At 43.0% G+C, this 17794-nt stretch overlaps 1 protein-coding gene across 2 annotated transcripts in view; it reads right to left on the bottom strand.

Annotated features, from left to right (window-relative positions):
• E2F3 (E2F transcription factor 3) overlaps positions 1-17794 on the bottom strand; it is a 91142-nt gene that overhangs the window by 7769 nt on the left and 65579 nt on the right. The window contains exons 2-4 of one of the 2 annotated variants that reach the window (XM_025384359.1): positions 5930-6041; positions 4461-4680; positions 2982-3140 (exon numbers count right to left, since the gene is read on the bottom strand). In XM_025384359.1, coding sequence (XP_025240144.1) covers positions 2982-3140; positions 4461-4680; positions 5930-6041 — 491 coding nt within the window. The remainder of the gene's footprint in view (positions 1-2981; positions 3141-4460; positions 4681-5929; positions 6042-17794) is intronic. The other variant, XM_025384360.1, reaches the window with a different exon arrangement.

Here is a 17794-nt window from a genome sequence, read left to right as displayed (position 1 = left end):
AGAAACACTGATTTAGGAAAAGAGAAAAGAATAATATCTCAGTACTCTTGGTAGTTATTTCTTTTTTCTTTTTGGGACAGTCTTGCTCTGTCACCGAGGCTGGAGTGCAGAGGTGCGATCTCAGCTCACTGCAACCTCCGTCTCCCAGGATAAATGATTCTTGTGCCTCAGCCTCCCAAACAGATGGGACTACAGGCGTGCACCCCCACGCCTGGGTAATTTTTAAAATTTTTAGTAGAGATGGGGTTTCACCATGTTGCCCAGGCTAGTCTTGAACTCCTGGACTCAAGTGATCTGCCTGCCTTCGGCCTCCAGAAGTGCTGGGATTGCAGGTGTGAGTCACGGCGCCCGGCCTTGGCAGTTTTATCTAAGCACTGAACAATTCTTTTCAATGTCCTGGCAGCCAAGCCTAAAAGGCTATCATGAAAAAATACGGTACTTACGATAGGACAAAAGTATTCAAGTGAGCTTGACACTTGGCACTAAAAGAGAGAAGTCTGCATGGCTTTCTTATATAAGGGACATGGAGTAAACAATTAATGTACAATGTCTTTAGCCAATTATTATTTTTTATATGAACCCACAAAAAATTCCTAGGACAAAACACCAAGTAACAAACCAATGAAGGCATTTCAGCAGGTAGTATAATGTATTTAATAGCTAAGAGTCTGTGATCTAATATGTTTAATATAAAAAAAGGGGGGGGCTTAGAGAACCTAGATGAAGTCTTGTCCCTTACAATATAGTAGCTTCTGTCTTTCTTTTCTTTTCTTTTTTTTTTTTTTGAGATGGAGTCCTACTCTGTCACCAAGGCTGGAGTGCAGTGCCACGATCTCAGCTCACTGCCACCTCCGTCTCTCAGGTTCAAGTGATTCTCCTGCCTCAGCCTCCCGAGTAGCTGGGATCACAGGCACGCGCCACCATAGCTGGGCACGCGCCACCATAGCTGGCTACTTTTTTGTATTTTTAGTAGAGATAAGGTTTCACCATGTTGGCGAGGCTGGTCTTGAACTCCTGACCTTGAGTGATCTGCCTGCCTCAGCCTCCCAAAAGTGCGGGGGTTACAGGCGTGAGTCACCGTTCCTGACTGTGGTAGCTTCCTATTAGAAACTGAAGGCAGCTATGGAACTACTAATCCAGAAAAAAAGCATATTCACACAAAACTGCAAACATATGTAGGGGATCTATCACAGACTATCTCCTTCAAATCTTTACAGTTGAGATGATGGCTAATTCAGTGTTGAGCTTACAGCGGCTGCTCTTGCAGGATTCTGGGTTTTAGATCACTATATAACCCATCAAAGAAGCCAATGGATGCCTTTATAGAAGGCCAGGCAGTTCTGAGTTTTTACTGAGAACACTGGAAAAAACTGACAACCAGGTACTTATACTACAGCCCACTGTCAGAAAGCTGTATGACAAGAACTTATTAAAATAAAAACTCATCGCTTCTTGGCCTTTTGGCTAAGATCAAGCGTAAAAGAAAAACTCGTCTACAATTACTCAACATGCTGCAGGAAGGAAAATTTCAACACATTTGTGAACAAGCTGTACCAATTTGGGAACTGAATGGTGAACAGAAATAAATTGTGCAAATATATTTTCTAATCTTACAAACTTAAAAGTGCTTCCTTTGTGGCTCCCTCCTGAATTTACTCCTTGGGTTCGAAGTTCCCTGCAAGGAAGCTTTCATTTTTGGCAACAAAGGCCCCAGAGAAAGCTAATATAGGTGACAATGCCATAAGCCCACATGTCCCGGAAGGCTGCCAATCACATGTAACCACCGTATCTTCCACAATAGGGCTGCCAACCAAACAATGACTGCAACAGCCCAACTGTTGGTTTCTTCCCCTGTAAACCCACTCTGCCCACCACTGGGGGCCCAAATCACTATACTTCTCTCTCTTCCATCTCACTAACTATCAGCTGACAAGGTTAATTCTCTATCAACAGGAAATGAACAACTGCAGGTTTGAAAAACTGCCAACATTGGAAGAAAATAAATATCTCCATATCCTCCAAGGGGAGGCCTATTAAAGATGAGATACTAGAAGAATCTGGGCAGAACACATTTTATTTTCTGTCAAATAATGGTAGATGTGGCATCCTCAGAAGTATGGAACTAAAACTAGAGATGGGATAACTTACAGTATTGTTTTATGTCTTCTTCTAATAACTGAGAATATTGGCAAGTCTTGTTTGACATAATGTGGCAATCGCTCTCTTATTTTGTCTGTGGTGAGACGATGAAGAGCAAGTTTTCCTGAGATCGTCAATAGATTGTCAGGAAGTTGAGAACAAGAACTGACCTTTCGTATTTTTATTTCCAAGGACTAATGTTTGTAGCGGAACAGATGAATTAAGAGGGGTTTCTCAGGTCTTGGGGTGCTTTCGAAATCAGTTTTTGTATTGGGAATCAGTAGAATGTACTTTAAGAGTTATAGTATGATTTTTCTCTACTCTTTCAAACCCTTCAACTACAGCCCAGTCAGATAGATTTAACCAATTTCAATCGCTACAATATCTGGTGAAAAGAAAATAGAATGTGAGAACCCCAACAGTGACAGCTAACACCCACCAAAAATCTGGGAAGCCAAAGACGAATCTGCTTAGTGTTGTCATTAATATTAATACCGACACCTTATGTATCTTTTAATAGTGTGGCCTTACGCTGAAGTGTACCCATATGTCTCAACCACACATGAAAAAATGCTTTAAAAAACAGTTCCCACCTGGTATCAAAATAGATAATAGGATCGAGTTGGTGACCATCTTACCATAAATACTGACTTTTTAGGCAAAGCTAACTGGGTTTGCACACACATGTGCATACACACACACACACACACACATGCAGGCACACAGGTACTCATTTGCATGACATCAGAATAATAATCTACCTTGTGCATAAGTCAGATTGTCAACTCTGGAAATAGTCTACGAAGCACTAACCCCCAGTGAACCGGCGGCACAAAGGATATCTTTGATTCTCTGAATCCTCGGTTAACAGTTTGAGGTCCAGGGTGCAGCTTTGGATCAGTTCATCTAATTTCTTCTCTTCCTGACTGAGCTCGGTCACTTCTTTTGACAGGCCTTGACACTGGGCCAGCATGCCCCCATCCTCAGACAGACTGCAGCCCCTAGAAACCCAAACACAGACTCTTCATGGCTACTCATGGGAGGGAGGGGAAGGAGAAATGATCCTTTGGGTAAAAGTCTCCTCTTGACACAGGAGGTCACATTGCTTGTTAGCCAAGTGTTAAAATTAGAACATTTATACATATATATATTTTTTTCATAAATACAGTTCTGCACTTTTCACAGCATAGAAATTTAGTGAAAGAGCACTGCTATTTTCAGGATTCTTTCCCCCAGGGGAGGTCTGTTTCTTCAGAAGGTTCAAATTCAGAGGGCAAAAGAAGGCAACCACCTTCCTCCCCTGCCCCATGGCTCCCAGGTGATAGGGGGAAGAAAGGGGAAAAAGGATAAAAAGAGACAGACAGAGAAGATGGAATGGTTCAAAATTAAAAAAAAAAAAAAAAAAAAAAGAAAACAACCCATCCAAAAAAGCATGAAAAACCCAGGTAATTACTGAGGGTCTTATACCAACAACTAAAAAGAAAAGAAAGTAAAGGAAACAGATGTATGTGATGTATGCAAGAACCGAGACCAGCACCCAATATATTTCTCTAAACCAGAGGCCAAAATGGGTTACCAAACTTTAAACAAAATTCCAAAAAGTGCAAAAAAGGTACCTATTCATCTTCTATCTGAATTAGTATTTTTTCAAAGCCCTCCTATAACGGAATTATTCCTTCTAAAATGCTTTAATAATTCAATACTGTGCTTATAGTGGCTATTTAGATGCTCTAAAAATCACAAAATATATTACATATGTAATCATACAGGTGGGTGTATAAGTATCATGCTACCATCCCTGCTCTACAGACGAAATGGAGGCATTTAAGTCTTGCCTTAATTTACTCAGAAAGTGAGTTAATCTGCTATTAGAACCATGGATAAAGATACTCTGTAACTATGCAGTTGTACATATACACATAGATAACCCACAAGCCATCATCTCCAGATTCTTATTAGAAACAAGCTGAAGACGTGTACACATCTGTCAGATACACATGTGGGTGCACACAGACATCAATGTAACAGATGAATAGCAGTCCATTTGCCAGTTGTAGGGACCTCTTTAAGGATCCCCTTGCTTGATGCTGATCAAATACAAATCCTTTTATCTCTGACAGTATCTAAACAAAGTCTCTTTGTAAAGAGACTTTGAACTTCTGGCTTAGAAGCCGAGGAGGGAAGAGAGAACGAGAGAGAAGAAAACAGTAGGAGAGAAAAGAAAAGAATTTGTGGGCATGGATGTGAAAGCGCGAACTAAGAAACCAGGCAGTTTGAAACGACCCCCTCAGAGCCAGGGCATGGGGAGGACTCCTACTCACATCCATTGGACGTTGTTTTTAGACTTCTTCTTAATGAGGTGGATGCCTTCCAGAACGTTGGTGATATCATAAATCCTTCTCTTTTGCACTTTTAGCACTTCTGCTGCCTTGTTCAAATCCAAGACCCCATCGGGTGACTGGCTCAGGAGCTGAATGAACTTCTTGGTGAGCAGACCAAGAGACGTATCATACCGCGTTTTTTCTGAGGGAGATTTTGGAGCTTAAAGAAAAACAAAAACCGAGCGGGTGGGGGATAGGGGGAAAGGTAAAGAAATGAAGGGTGTCTTTGCAGTCAAGCAAGCTCTCTTTCCCACTGCAGCCAAAGTATTAGTATCTGAAGCAAGGCTGTCATTGCTGTTGTTGTTGGCAAGTCATAGAAAGCTATGAAAGTTTTTTATTAGAACAGGAAGGGACAGTAAAAATTCCAGGGTTTGATGAAAGCATTTCACCTTGAATTTCTCAAGTTTCTACCTTGGCTTACACGATTCCCTGTCTCTAATGAAGAATTTACACATAGCAGGAGCTAAAAAATATCTTTCAAATGAATGAAAGAGTGCTGTGACCTCAGGGGACCAGCACACATGAGGTCTACGGTGATGGAGCCAGGCTATGAATCTCACTAGCACTGCAGGACAAGGTCTGAAACAGACCCGTCTCAAATGGCCTTTCAGGCTCTGGTATCTGTGTGTACATGTATCACCTGTTCACCAATTTTCCAAATAATGCTTCATTTTGATAAATAATTACCTGGAAAAGTCTTCTGCCAAATCTCCCCATCTCTCTTAAAGGAAATTTCCTTATTTAATATTGTACTTGTTCCCCCATAGGTGCACAAGTCAAGGTTTTAATTTAGTGCCACACACCATTTGTGGATTGCCTAATGCATGAACTACAGGAAGAGAGAGAACAAAGTCTAATTTAGCCCTTATGTTAAATGCAAACACATACATAAAGGGACTATTTGGCTATTTCTAACCTACGTTTCTCTCTCTCCCACAAGAAACGGTAAAAGTATTTGACAGAAAGAGAAACAGCCTGCAATGTATTGGGCTCAATCAATTCTTACGCTACCATATGCTGAGCTGGAGATTGAGGGTCGGCACAGACACTAGTGACTCTGGCATAGTTCGTGGACATCCAGTTTGCCTCAGACTCTGAAGCAATGTCCATTAAGGGAAGTTAAAATTAAATTTGATGTAGAATGATGCCAAAAGCTCGTATTCCGAGTTGGAAAATGAAACTGCATACAGTTAAAAGAAGCCTTCCCTTATGGTACCAGCGTGACTCTGTAGCCTTTCACCGGTTGTCTGCTGACATTGTATTTATTTTTTTGGATAAGCACAGAAAGAAATGAAAAAGAACAAACCACGCCAGAATTATTCACACCTCGGCATCCTTCCGGCCATAAGCTTTGAAAGTTGGAAATTCCACACCACGAAGAATAAGGAAAGAGATGAAAGGATCCTTACTTTTTGGACTATCTGGACTTCGTAGTGCAGCTCTTCCTTTGCCCTTGGGGGTTTTTAAACCATCTGAGAGGTACTGATGACCACTTTCTCCTAGCTCCAGCCTTCGCTTTGCCTGTAATAAGAAAGTGCGATCTCTCGTCACCGGTCATATGGACAAGAACAAGAAGGGAGGCAGTTTGTGGGCTGGCCTGCCAAATGCTGCAGGCTCATGCCAGCTCTCACCCCTCTGCTCCACCCCACTCAGCATCTTGTCATTCCCTAGAGCCAGGATTCTAGCTTTGGAGGCCGGGTTGTCATGCACACTCTCTTCACCTGCCGTGATCATCCGTCCACACCCAGATGGACAAACACAGCGATCCTTCAGCATTAGGTTCAGGAGTCACTTTGTTCATTGATTCAACACATCACGTGCCTGGCATGGGGCTGGATGCTAAGAATATCACAGGCGCCGTGGGACTTAAATTCACTTTCCACAGTGAGTCTTTCCTGCCCATCTCCTATTCTCTGACCTGGGTTGGACCCCCTTCCTTGTGCTCCCCAAACACTCAGTGTTTATTTGTATCATGACACTTATTCGGTATTACTGCAAGACTTATCTGTTTCTCATTTCCTTTAAGGCAGGGACTGTTTCCCATTTATCTTTGTATACCCAGCGCTTGGCACAGAGCCTGGGTTTCTGTAGATTTTCAATCACTCTCTCTATATACTGTATATTCAATGAGAGAAAGGGTGATTGAATAGTAACACAACTAGTCACAGACTACAAATGGTCCTTCATCGGGAAAACAAATACTGCAAACATGCAATTTTGGGCTTCAACCAATATTACTTTCTCCATTTTCTCACCAAGCCTGGCAAATGAGAAGTCCTTGTCTAAGTGTTTAATTTAACTCCAATTCAATTTTAAAATATCCACAAAGTGTCTTCTAGGTACCTAGACATTGGGCTTAGTAAGCAAGATAGATAAGAGGCTTCAAGTCCAAGAGAAAAGATAGATGGTTAAGCAGTTGTTAAGTACCAACTGTATGGGTATGACAGGTGTTTTAGGAAATAAGTGGCACCAACCAGACACGCAGCACAAAAATATGTATTTAGGCTCATTTTCAGGCAGATTCTTCTAATGAGATTTGCATTTTTTTTTTTTTTTTTTTAGACGGAGTCTTGCTCAGTTGCCCAGACTGGAGTGGAGTGGCGTGATCTCGGCTCAGCAACCTCCACCTCCAAGTTCAAGTGATTCTCCTGCCTCAGCCTCCCCAAGTAGCTGGGACTGCAGGTGCACGCCACCACTCCCAGCTAATTTTTGTATTTTTGGTAGAGACGGGGTTTCGCCATGTTGGCCAGGCTGGTCTCGAACTCCTGATCTTAGGTGATCCACCCACCTTGGTCTCCCAAAGTGCTGGGATTAGAGGCGTGAGCCACCACACCCAGCCGAGATTTGCAATTTCAAAATAACTCCCCATGATGTGAAAATGTATGTAATAACTTATCAGCGGAAGCTGGATATTCAGCCCCTCTATGGAAAGTTACCAGCTAACCCTGCACCGTCTACTACAATAGCCACTGGCTGCTAGCTCATCCAAACTGACACGTGGTATAAGCGTAAAATACACGCTGAATTTCGAAGACTTAGTACAAAACAGGGTAAAATTATCTCAACAATTTTAGTAGTGATCACATTAAATGAAATAAATAAAATACAACTGACCCTTGAACAACATGGGTTTGGATTGTCCGTGTCCACTGATTTTATTTTTTTAGAGACAGGGTCTTACTCTGTCGCCCTGGCTGGAGTGCAGTGGTGTGATCTCAGTTCATTGCAACCTTGACCTCCCAGGCTCAAGGAATCCTCCCATCTCAGCCTACCGAGTAGATGGGACCACAGGTGAACACCATGATGTCTGGCTAATTAAAAAATTTTTTTTGGTAGAGATGGGACCTCCCTATGTTGCCCAGGCTGGTGATGAGCTCTTGGGCTCAAGCGATCCTCTCACCTCATCCTCCCAAAGTGCTGGGATTATAGGCATGAGCCACTGCACCCGGCCATGAGTGTGTCCACTTATATGTGGGTTTTCTTCCTCCTCTGCCATCCCTGAGACAAAAAGACCAACCCCTCCTCTTTTTCTTTCACCACAGCTTCCTCAATGTGAAGATGACGAGGATGAATTTTATGATGATCCACTTCCAGTAATTAACAGTAAATCTATTTTCTCTTCTTTATTTTATTTTTTTCATCCAGCTGTTCTATATGCCCATATGTCTTCTACACTTTGAACCCTGGATCAAGTTCAGCTGCTAGGAAATGCAAATTCTAGAGCACACCTAAGATGCATTGGTTCAGAAACTCTGGGAAAGGGGCTGAGCAATCTAACAGGTCTTCCAGGTGATTCTGATACATCTTCAAGTTGGAGAAACCCGGCTTTAGATCTTAGGGGAAAAGAGTAAGACCCTCAGGCAAAGCCCCGCTCTGGCCAGCACGGCCTATTTCACACACCCTCATCTCTAGTTCTGCTTGGCCGATGAGGGAAATCTAGCCTGTGGATTCCACTTTCATTCACTCCAAACCTTCTTTTATTAATAACAGTTTCCCTCTAGCTTAATTGTAAGAATACAGTATATAATACACATAACATACAAAAGGTGTTAATTGACTATTTATGTTATTGGTAAGGCTTCCAGTCAACAGGAGGCTATTAGGGCTGGATGTGTGGCTCACACCGCTAATCCCAACTACTCAGGAGGATGACTTGGGGCCAAGAGTTCAAGACCAGCCTGATCAACATAGCAAGACCCCCATCACTGAAATAATAATGAAAACCCCAAACAGCAGGCTATTAGTTAAGTTTAGAGGAATCAAAAGATATATCTAAAGTTTTGACTGTGTCAGGGCACCTCTAACCCCAATGTTGTTAATGGGTCAGATGTAGCATTAAAATTATTTCACGTTTCTTTATATATATTTTTTTACGGTGTGGCTTGCCTCAGTGGCACACCTTATTGTTCTACTGCAGTGCTGAGTTAAACATTACTCTAATGGCCCCGGAAGGACAATCTGCTTGCTGGACTTCATCTTCCCCTCCCAGCCATTCTGTCAAGTCCGTGTGTGGGCCTGCTGTGGTTGGTCCAGCAAACATTCCCTCTTTATCAGGCAGAAGCTCCCTGTTTGTTCCTTGGGGAGCCATCCCTTTCCTGGTCTAAGCGCATCTGTGCACACAGGTGATCCAGGCCTGGCTAATCATTGTGTCCCATCCTGCCCTCTCTGCCCCCACTGCGAACAGGTTGAATGGCTCATGACCAAGGCTGGAGGAGCAAAGGCTAACCCCAGGAATGTTTCTGGAACTGTCTGGCGAGAAGCAGGTATGTCTTTCCAGTAAGGTTGGTAAGTGAGGAGCCTAAAGCTGCCTGAGAATGGGGCCTCCCCAGAGGAAAGCACAGTGGAGAGAAGGAGAGAGAGGGGTCTGAGACCACCACTCAAAACTCTGGCTCTGGTCATGCCCTGGGGGCAACTGTTGATCTTTCCCAGACTTTCCAGTTACATTAGCCAACAAACTCTTTTTGCTTAAAGCATTTTTTTTTTTTGAGACCCAAAATCTCGCTCTGTTGCCCAGGCTGTAGTTCAGTGGCACGATCTTGCCTCGTTGCAAGCTCTGCCTCCTGGGTTCACACCACTCTCCTGCCTCAGCCTCCCGAGTAGCTGGGACTACAGGCGCCTGCCACCACGCCTGGCTAATTTTTTATATTTTTAGTAGAGACGGGGTTTCACCATGTTAACCAGGATGGTCTCAATCTCCTGACCTCGTGATCCGCCCTCCTCGGCCTCCCAAAGTGCTGGGATGATGGGCGTTAGCCACTGCACTTGGCTGCTTAAAGTGTTTTGAGTCGGGAACCTAGAATTGTGCTGTTGCCAGTGACAGCTTGTGGAACTGGCTGAGTCAAGATGGCTATGGCGTGACAGGGAGCTGGCAGGCCTTGTTAGAGTGGCAGAGTGTGCTGGTCACTTCTTGTGACCGCCAGGAAGATACTACAGATAGAGAGAAACTACATCTGAGGCTGGCCCGCCTCAAAGAAAACAGCTTTGCTATGGAGGCCTTCTCTACAGAAAGCAATCTAAGGAGACATAGAGCTGTATTCTCTGCCCAAATTAAAGTCAAGAGATGGGCTGGGCACAGTGGCTCACGCCTGTAATTCCAGCACTTTGAGAGGCCGAGGTAGGCAGATACCTGAGGTCAGGAGTTTGAGACCAGCCTGGTGAAACCCTGACTCTACTAAAAATACAAAAATTAGCTTGGCGTGGTGGCACGCACCTGTAGTTCCAGCTACTTGGGAGGCTGAGGCATGAGAATTGCTTGAACCTGGGAGGTGGAGGTTGGTGCCCCTGCAATCCAGCCTGGGTGACAGAGAAAGACTCTGTCTCAAAAAATAAAAATAAAGTGAACAGAAGGAAGACAAACTCGGAAAAGAGTCTGGGACCCAGAACTCTTAGGGACGTAGGGCTGTGCCTCAGCAGTAAAGAACCAACCACTGGCCAGTAGGCTGGGGGCATATTTGTTTTGTCTCTCTCTCCCAGGCTACTGTTTCAGACTGCCATGAGGCAAAGGCCTATGGAAGCATTAAACTGTAGGTCAGGGAAATTTCCAGAGGTCTACTGCTAAGTGACTGAGACCTAACTTGGAAAGACCAGGACTAGTCTTCACGTGTAACTCTGGTTACTAAGCACCAAATCATAAATTGACCAAATCTAAATGCTAGATGGACAAGCTACTAAAATTTAAAGGCACTTTTATTGCTGGAGAATCTCTCAGTCTAGAAAGTGAAGGCCCATGATGTTGAACCTCTAAGGAAGTCAATCACTAGGTCCAAAAGCCACACCAGAAACAAGTGAGGTGTGAAGAAGGGGCAGCCTCAGAATTCCTCCCAGGAGGTGGAACTCAGGGTGGACTTACAGGCTCTACAAACTGCTGTCCCTGTTGAGGACATGACAAGAAGCAGGAGGTGAGCACTTTATGTCATTTCCCCTTTTCAGAATGGAGGTTCCTGCTGGGTTATCCTGTTGTTTTTCCTCCCCTGTTTAGTGAACAGGGAGGGCGGAACTGGATTTGTGGGGACCACATATTACCTGTTTGGTCTCAGATCTGAACATGGGTGCAATCATTCGAATCTCTTGAAAAAGGGCTAAGAGTTTTGATATTTGATGGAGCAGCATTATTTTAATGCTTAACTTAGCAACTTCAAGCACACATGCCTGGTAAGACAAAAAACTATATGGCAGGATTTAAATCGTGCGGGTGAGCTCTGTCTCCACCACCCTGCCCTGGGCTGAGCACCAAGGTGGACAGAAATCTCTTCTCTGGGTCATCTCAATTTTTGTCAGTTCACAGTGGGAGCATCGCGCTGGTTGGAGAGGTATTCATTGTTCATGCACAGATCTTTACATTACATGGCCCCTACCAGTAACACAACCAACTAATCCAGTGCTCAACAGAAGGATGAGCCATTTGGTCCCAAGCGGTGGGAAAGCCTGGCTCTGTGAGATTCTGTGTAGAACTCCATACGGCACCTTCCGGCAGGACTTCCAAGGGTAACTTGTACTATAGACAAGGTATGTGCTAACATTAAAACCTTAGCCCAATGGACAGTAACATGCCTCTGCAATGAAACAGTTGTACTGGTAAGCATTTCTGAAAATCTATGTAGGAAAATGTATGTAGTTAGAGCTGGGTGCAATGCTAATGCGCCTGTGGTCCCCGGTATTTGGGAGACTGAGGCAAGAGGATCACTTGGGCCCAGGAGTTTGAGACCAACCTGGGCAGCCCAGCAAGACTCCCATATCTCTCTCTCTAAACAAAAACAAATAAAACCCCAAAAGAAATACCACTGGTGTCAGTGGGGAACATCTATAGTCTGCCTGCCTGATATTTGTTGCCTCTATTTTTTTTCCACTGGGGAAGGAGCTTTATGGATGTTCTTAGTTTCTATTAGTCTCCAAGCATGAAAAGAAAAGACTTGAGACTGCTGAACATTTTAGGACGACTCTTTCCATCAAGGTTGCAGAGGTGAGTACTGAATCCTGGCCTCAATCCCGAGGTTCAAGTGTCTGGGGTAAGGATGAGACCATGACCAATGCAGGATGAGTCAGTCAATCCTGGGATTTTTCTTGGGAACCACTGGGAAAGTACTGGGTTCTTTTCACTGGGCATTATTAGGCCAGTAGGCTGCAAGCCTGGAGCTACTTGGGACGTGAGCCAACACAGAAGAGCTGGAGAGAGGCTGAGTCCCAATGCCTTCAAGGGAGGTGCTACAGCCATACCCAAAGGCACACATGCCACAGACTTTCATGTGTGTGAGCCCACAAATGTCCCTTTTTGGTATAAGGCAGCTGAGTTAGATTATTATTAATACCACTGATAGATACAGACTTTTAGTATTAATTATTACACAACGAACATTTGAGTGCTTATAATATGCTATGCACTATGTTAACTGTTTTCCACTCAATTTTGTTATCTTATTTTCACAACAACCTTAATAAAGTGGTTATTATTAATTCCTATTTTATAGAAGAAAAGGGAGGTTTAGCGTGATTAACTAACTTTTCCAAGATTCTGTAGACAGTAAGCACACCTACAAGTCCATGCTTATAACTACTTAATGAAAAGATTGTGAAAAGTCCCATATAAAGGCATTTGAATAGCTATATATTAAATTGACATTGCCTTAATGACACACTTTCCTCTTCTTTACATATAATAAATGTGTATGGTAATTTAAGCAGCATAAATGAGTATAAATGGAAAACCAACTTTCTCCCTACTCCTGATCCCAGTTCCCTTCCTCAAAGGCAAGCACTATGAAGTTACTTGGCTATCCTTTCAGAAAGCCATATACATACTTGTATTTACCTAGACTATCTACCATCCCATCTTTAAAACGTCTTTCCTGTAAATCATGGCAAAACACACACTTTTCTATTAATAACACATGTCTGAGTTAGACCCTATCAGAACACATGGAATGATCTCATTTCTCATAGCTGCATAATATTGTACTAATTAATATGCCATGATTTATTTACTTAACCAGACATCTACTAATGGACGTTCAATACTCCTCTCCTATAATGATTTTCCCAATGAATATTCATGCTGGCATTGTGGGGTAGGAATTACTACACCCAGCTTGCACTGAGACAGAAGTTAAGGATTTACCCGAGGTCTCAGTTAACAAGGGACAGATAGTAGAATTTTCATTTTTCATTTTTTTAGAGACAGGGTCTACCTTTGTCACTCAAGCTGGAAGGCAATGGTGTGATCACAGCTCACTGAAGCCTCAAACTCCCGGCTCAAGCAAGCCTCCCACCTCAGCCTCCTGAGTAGCGCCACCACGAGTGGCTAATTTTTTTTTTTGGTAGAGATGAGGTCTTGCTATTTTGTTCAAGCCGATCTTGAACTCCTGTGCTCAAATGACCCTCCTACCTCAGCCTCCCAAAGTGTTGAGATTACAGATGCGAGCCTCCACGTTTGGCACAGATACCAGGATTTGAACCTCCATCTATTCAAATACTTTGTCAGTGACCACGACACCCTTGGCCTTATTGAGATGTCCTTCCTCTGCTTCCATAGCAACATCTGTGCTGCCACTGCACGATTTTACTATGATGACAAATGCACACTCCAGGTTTCCTCACTGGACTCTCAGCTCAGGTCATAAGCAGCTTAGTTTCCCCAGAGCCTTGCATATGGCATGCACTCAGTCAAATTGACTTATTTATTTTGAATGAACCAAGGAATAAATTCCCAAAGTCCCTTAGCAGGTAAATTACAAAGCTCCAATGTTACCAACCTGCAGAAGGGATAGATGTGAGTGAGTGTGTGTGTGTCTGTATATGTGTGTGTGTGTGTGTGTGTTGGAGGGGGGCAGGCTGGAGTTTAATCTCTATAGATGACTTCAAAAGACTTTCAAGAAATATAAAGAAGAAAAATTAAAGTTGCAGATATATGTGTAATATAAAAAACCATGAAACCACAGACTTCACTAAAATTTTTCCTAAATCCATAGAGAAAAAGGCCTGAAAATAGATCCACACCAAATGTTAATGATGGTTATCTCTGGGAAGTCAAATTAAACGAGCAATGACTTCATGTTTATATTTCTGCAATTTTTGATCTTATTTGAAAAAGCGATGTGTCTACATATACATTATACCATACTAACTGGCATTTCTACTTCTTGGAGTACATCCTCAACATTTAGGTTGTTTCTAGGGTTTGTCTATTAAAAACAGCACAGCCTGTTTCTTGAATATTTGATTTTTCCACATATGTCCAACATATTTTTATTTTATTTTATTTTACTTTTTTGAGTGGAGTTTCGCTCTTTTTGCCCAGGCTGGAGTGCAATGGTGCAATCTCGGCTCACTGCAACCTCCGCCTCCTGGGTTCAAGCGATTCTCCTGCCTCAGCCTCCCAAGTAGCTAGGATTACAGGTGTGCAGCACCACGCCCGGCTAATTTTGTATTTTTAATAGGAGACAGGGTTTCACCATGTTGGCCAGGCTGGTCTCGAACTCCTGACCTCAGGTGATTCGCCTGCCTCGGCCTCCCAAAGTGCTGGGATTACAGGTGTGAGCCACTGTGCCCAGCCTATATATTCAACATAAATGCCCAACCTCAGAAGAAAAATTCAGTAAGTTATTGTACATTTATATCTTGAAATGTTATGCAATTAATAATGATGTACAGCGACATATGTAACTTTTTAAAAAAAAGCAGGTGTGAATAGTAAAACTATTTTTGTAAGAAAATTATATGCATAGAAAGCAAGTAGCTAAGGATACATACCACACACCAAATAGCTGAAAAGCATTAATCTTTGGATAGTAGGCTTATGGTGATTTTACTTTCTTCTTTTTAGCTTTTTATATTTGAAAATCATTTTAAAGTGAGCGTGGGTTACTTGCATAACAAGAAAAGCAATATCATTTCCATTTGGGGTTAAACAGAAGTCTGGTGGTTTATTTTCTAGACTGTTGAACGTCTTATGTACCATTCAATATGTACGGGTTCAAAACAGAAATAGGATATGCCACCAGAAAGGGCATCCAGCTCTGTGGTGGGGAGGGAAGGGATGTTCTTATCCACCATGCAGCTGAGCCACAGGAAAAATTAAATCAAGCACAAGGCATGGCCTGCTGTATGTTAACAAACTGTGAATGCTAAAATAAACTCCCTTCTCCCTAGTTAATAGGAGATCAGGAAAGGGACAGAACTTGATAGATGATACCTTTTGCCTCAAAGCCAAAGATGAGACAGGTCTTTTGAACAAAGGAAGAAGGAAAGTGAAATAAAATGGAAGTAAAAAGAATGAAGACCAAGTTAAGTACATCAGTGAAATAACCCAAAGGAGGGAATTTCCAGCTTCAGAGCAGACCACAGCTGAATCTCACTTGGACTCCGGCCATTAGGTTAGTGGGTCAGGGCATGAGGATTTTAAGAAAAGTTAGTTTTCAGCTGTAACTATGTATTAACTCTATCTCGCTGATCATTTTTGAATCCATTCAAATATTTATTGAGTGCCTGCTATGTACCAAGCCCTGCATGGGCATATGATTCTAAAGGCAACATGGTAGTCCCTGCTATCAACAAGTGTACAGGCAAGCAAACAATGGGAAATGTATTATGAATGAATACTGCAGTGAGCCCAGGGTGGGGTCCAGGAGGGCATGAAGAGGGGTGCATGGAGAAGTGGGTAGAGGTCTGGAGAGATTGTTAAGAGGTGACAACTCTTGAGCCGTGTGATGCAGATAAGGGAGTGAAGTCAGGGGAGTTGAATGGGCTGTCCAAATAACAGAAGCAGATCTTTTGAAAAGTCCTGGTTTGGAGGTGCTTGTCAGTAGGGAGGGGCTTTGGGTACAGAATGATGAGGAAGGGGGACAGCTTATAGTCCCTTTCGTGCTAAGCTAAATGCACTCCTAGTGTCAACCTGTCATTGGGGAGGTTACCTAAGATGAAGCGCTCCAAAGTCTTCTCCAGCTTTTTACAGCGAGAGGTAAGTGCAGGATCTAACGAGAGTAGCATCCTCTGTGAGTCATTCGGTGAGAAGCCTAATCACAAACCAGACTATCTCAGAGAAGAATAACTGGTGAACTGAACAGGTGTGCAGAAAACTCCAACCGTATCCCCATCCTTGCTCACTTGGATTACCAGAATGGACTCCAAAACTGGTCATTTCTCTTCTTTTGATTTCTAAACTAGGATATTTTAATTTCACTATAACCTGTATCTGTGGACTACTTTGGGAATCTAACCACATATATATGAATGTTTCTAAAGGAAAAGCCATCTCATTGACTTAGAACTTTTGGAATAAAAGCCATTTAACTTGTGAACTGGTGACTGCGGTCCTTTCTACATACACTTATTTTGTTCTTAAGAATAATTTAAGACAATTAAAAAACAAATAGATGCACATGGTTTTTCAAAACCCACTAGCTCAGAGAGCCTATAATGGCTACCTTGCTGGGGGAACCACCTCTACTATTTCTCCTAGTGGTCACCTCTGTATCTGTAAGTGATGTGCTCACACAGCTATTTTTGGTTTAGCCATTTTAGTTCTAATGTACTGACATCCTTCAATGATACGATACCCATCTCACTTCTTGCATTTCCCTCCAATAGTTACCTCATTAGTTTTGGTTAAATAAAAAACCAGTGCTGTACATCATGACTATATAAACAGTGTTCACTGCAGTATCAAACAATATACTGAGACTATATATCCTTTCTTGTAAAGCTGTTTGTTTTCTTTGGAGTTTCTAATTGTCTTTCTAGCTCATTGGTACCATTTGCCTTCACCAAATCCTCAAATTTTTTCCAACTCTCCATCACATCAGATATTCTACCAAATCTCCACTTTTCCTCCTGCCTGAAGCTCTCTGGCCTCCTGATATCCAGACCTGAGACTAGCTAGGGGTTCTCCAAGTCTGCTGCATGGCTGTCATTCTGCAATTTTCCTTCACTGCATACACTGTGTCGATGCCCGAGGGGAACATCTGTCATTTTATTTGAGTGTCCAGCACCTGAACTTTCTCTCCTATGTTTAGAAAACCCCTCACTTTATCAGTCTCGGTGGAAGGTAGGCCTGCTTACTATAGAAGATGAAGTATCTTTTTGTGTGCTGATGATTTGAGTGAAGGCCCTTAGGTAGCTCCAGGATGGACAATGGTCACTGGAAAAACCAAGGTAGGATCAGAGAGTGAGAACTTTCAGACCCATCTCTAAACCTCCAGGGAGAGGAGAGGGGCTGAAGGTTAAGTTGATCCCCAATGGCCAGTGATTTAATCAATCATGCCAACATAATGAAGCTTCCAAAAAACTCAAGAGGACAGGGTATGGAGAGCTTCCAGGTAGCTGAACACAAGGAGGTTCCTGGAGGGTGACGCATGCAAGGAGGTCATGGAAGCTGCGTGCTCCTTCCCACGTGCCTTGCCCTGTGCACCTCTTCATCTGCATCCTCTGTGATATCTTTTATAATAAACCAGTAAATATCAATGTTTCCTGAGTTCTGTAAGCTGCTCTAGCAAATTAACCGAATATGAGGAGTGGGGCGTGGGAACCCCGATTGACAGCAGGTTGGCCAGAGGCACAGGTAAAACAACCTGGGGCTTGCAACTGGCATCGAAAGTTAGGGGTGGTCTTGTGGGACTGAACCCTGAAATCTGTGTGATGTGACACTCTCTGGGTAGACGGTGTCAGAATTGAATTGGAGGACGCCCAGCTGGTGTCCGCTGCAGAATGAATTGCTTTCTTGATGCCTGGGGAAACCCCCCCAACCACAACTGTAATATGCGAAAATAGTGGGAGAAACCGAGTTT

Source organism: Theropithecus gelada, chromosome 4, assembly GCF_003255815.1.
Source record: "Theropithecus gelada isolate Dixy chromosome 4, Tgel_1.0, whole genome shotgun sequence".
Lineage (NCBI taxonomy): Eukaryota > Metazoa > Chordata > Mammalia > Primates > Cercopithecidae > Theropithecus > Theropithecus gelada.
Note: the sequence above shows the minus strand (reverse complement) of the source record. Positions and strands in the feature narration are given on the sequence as shown.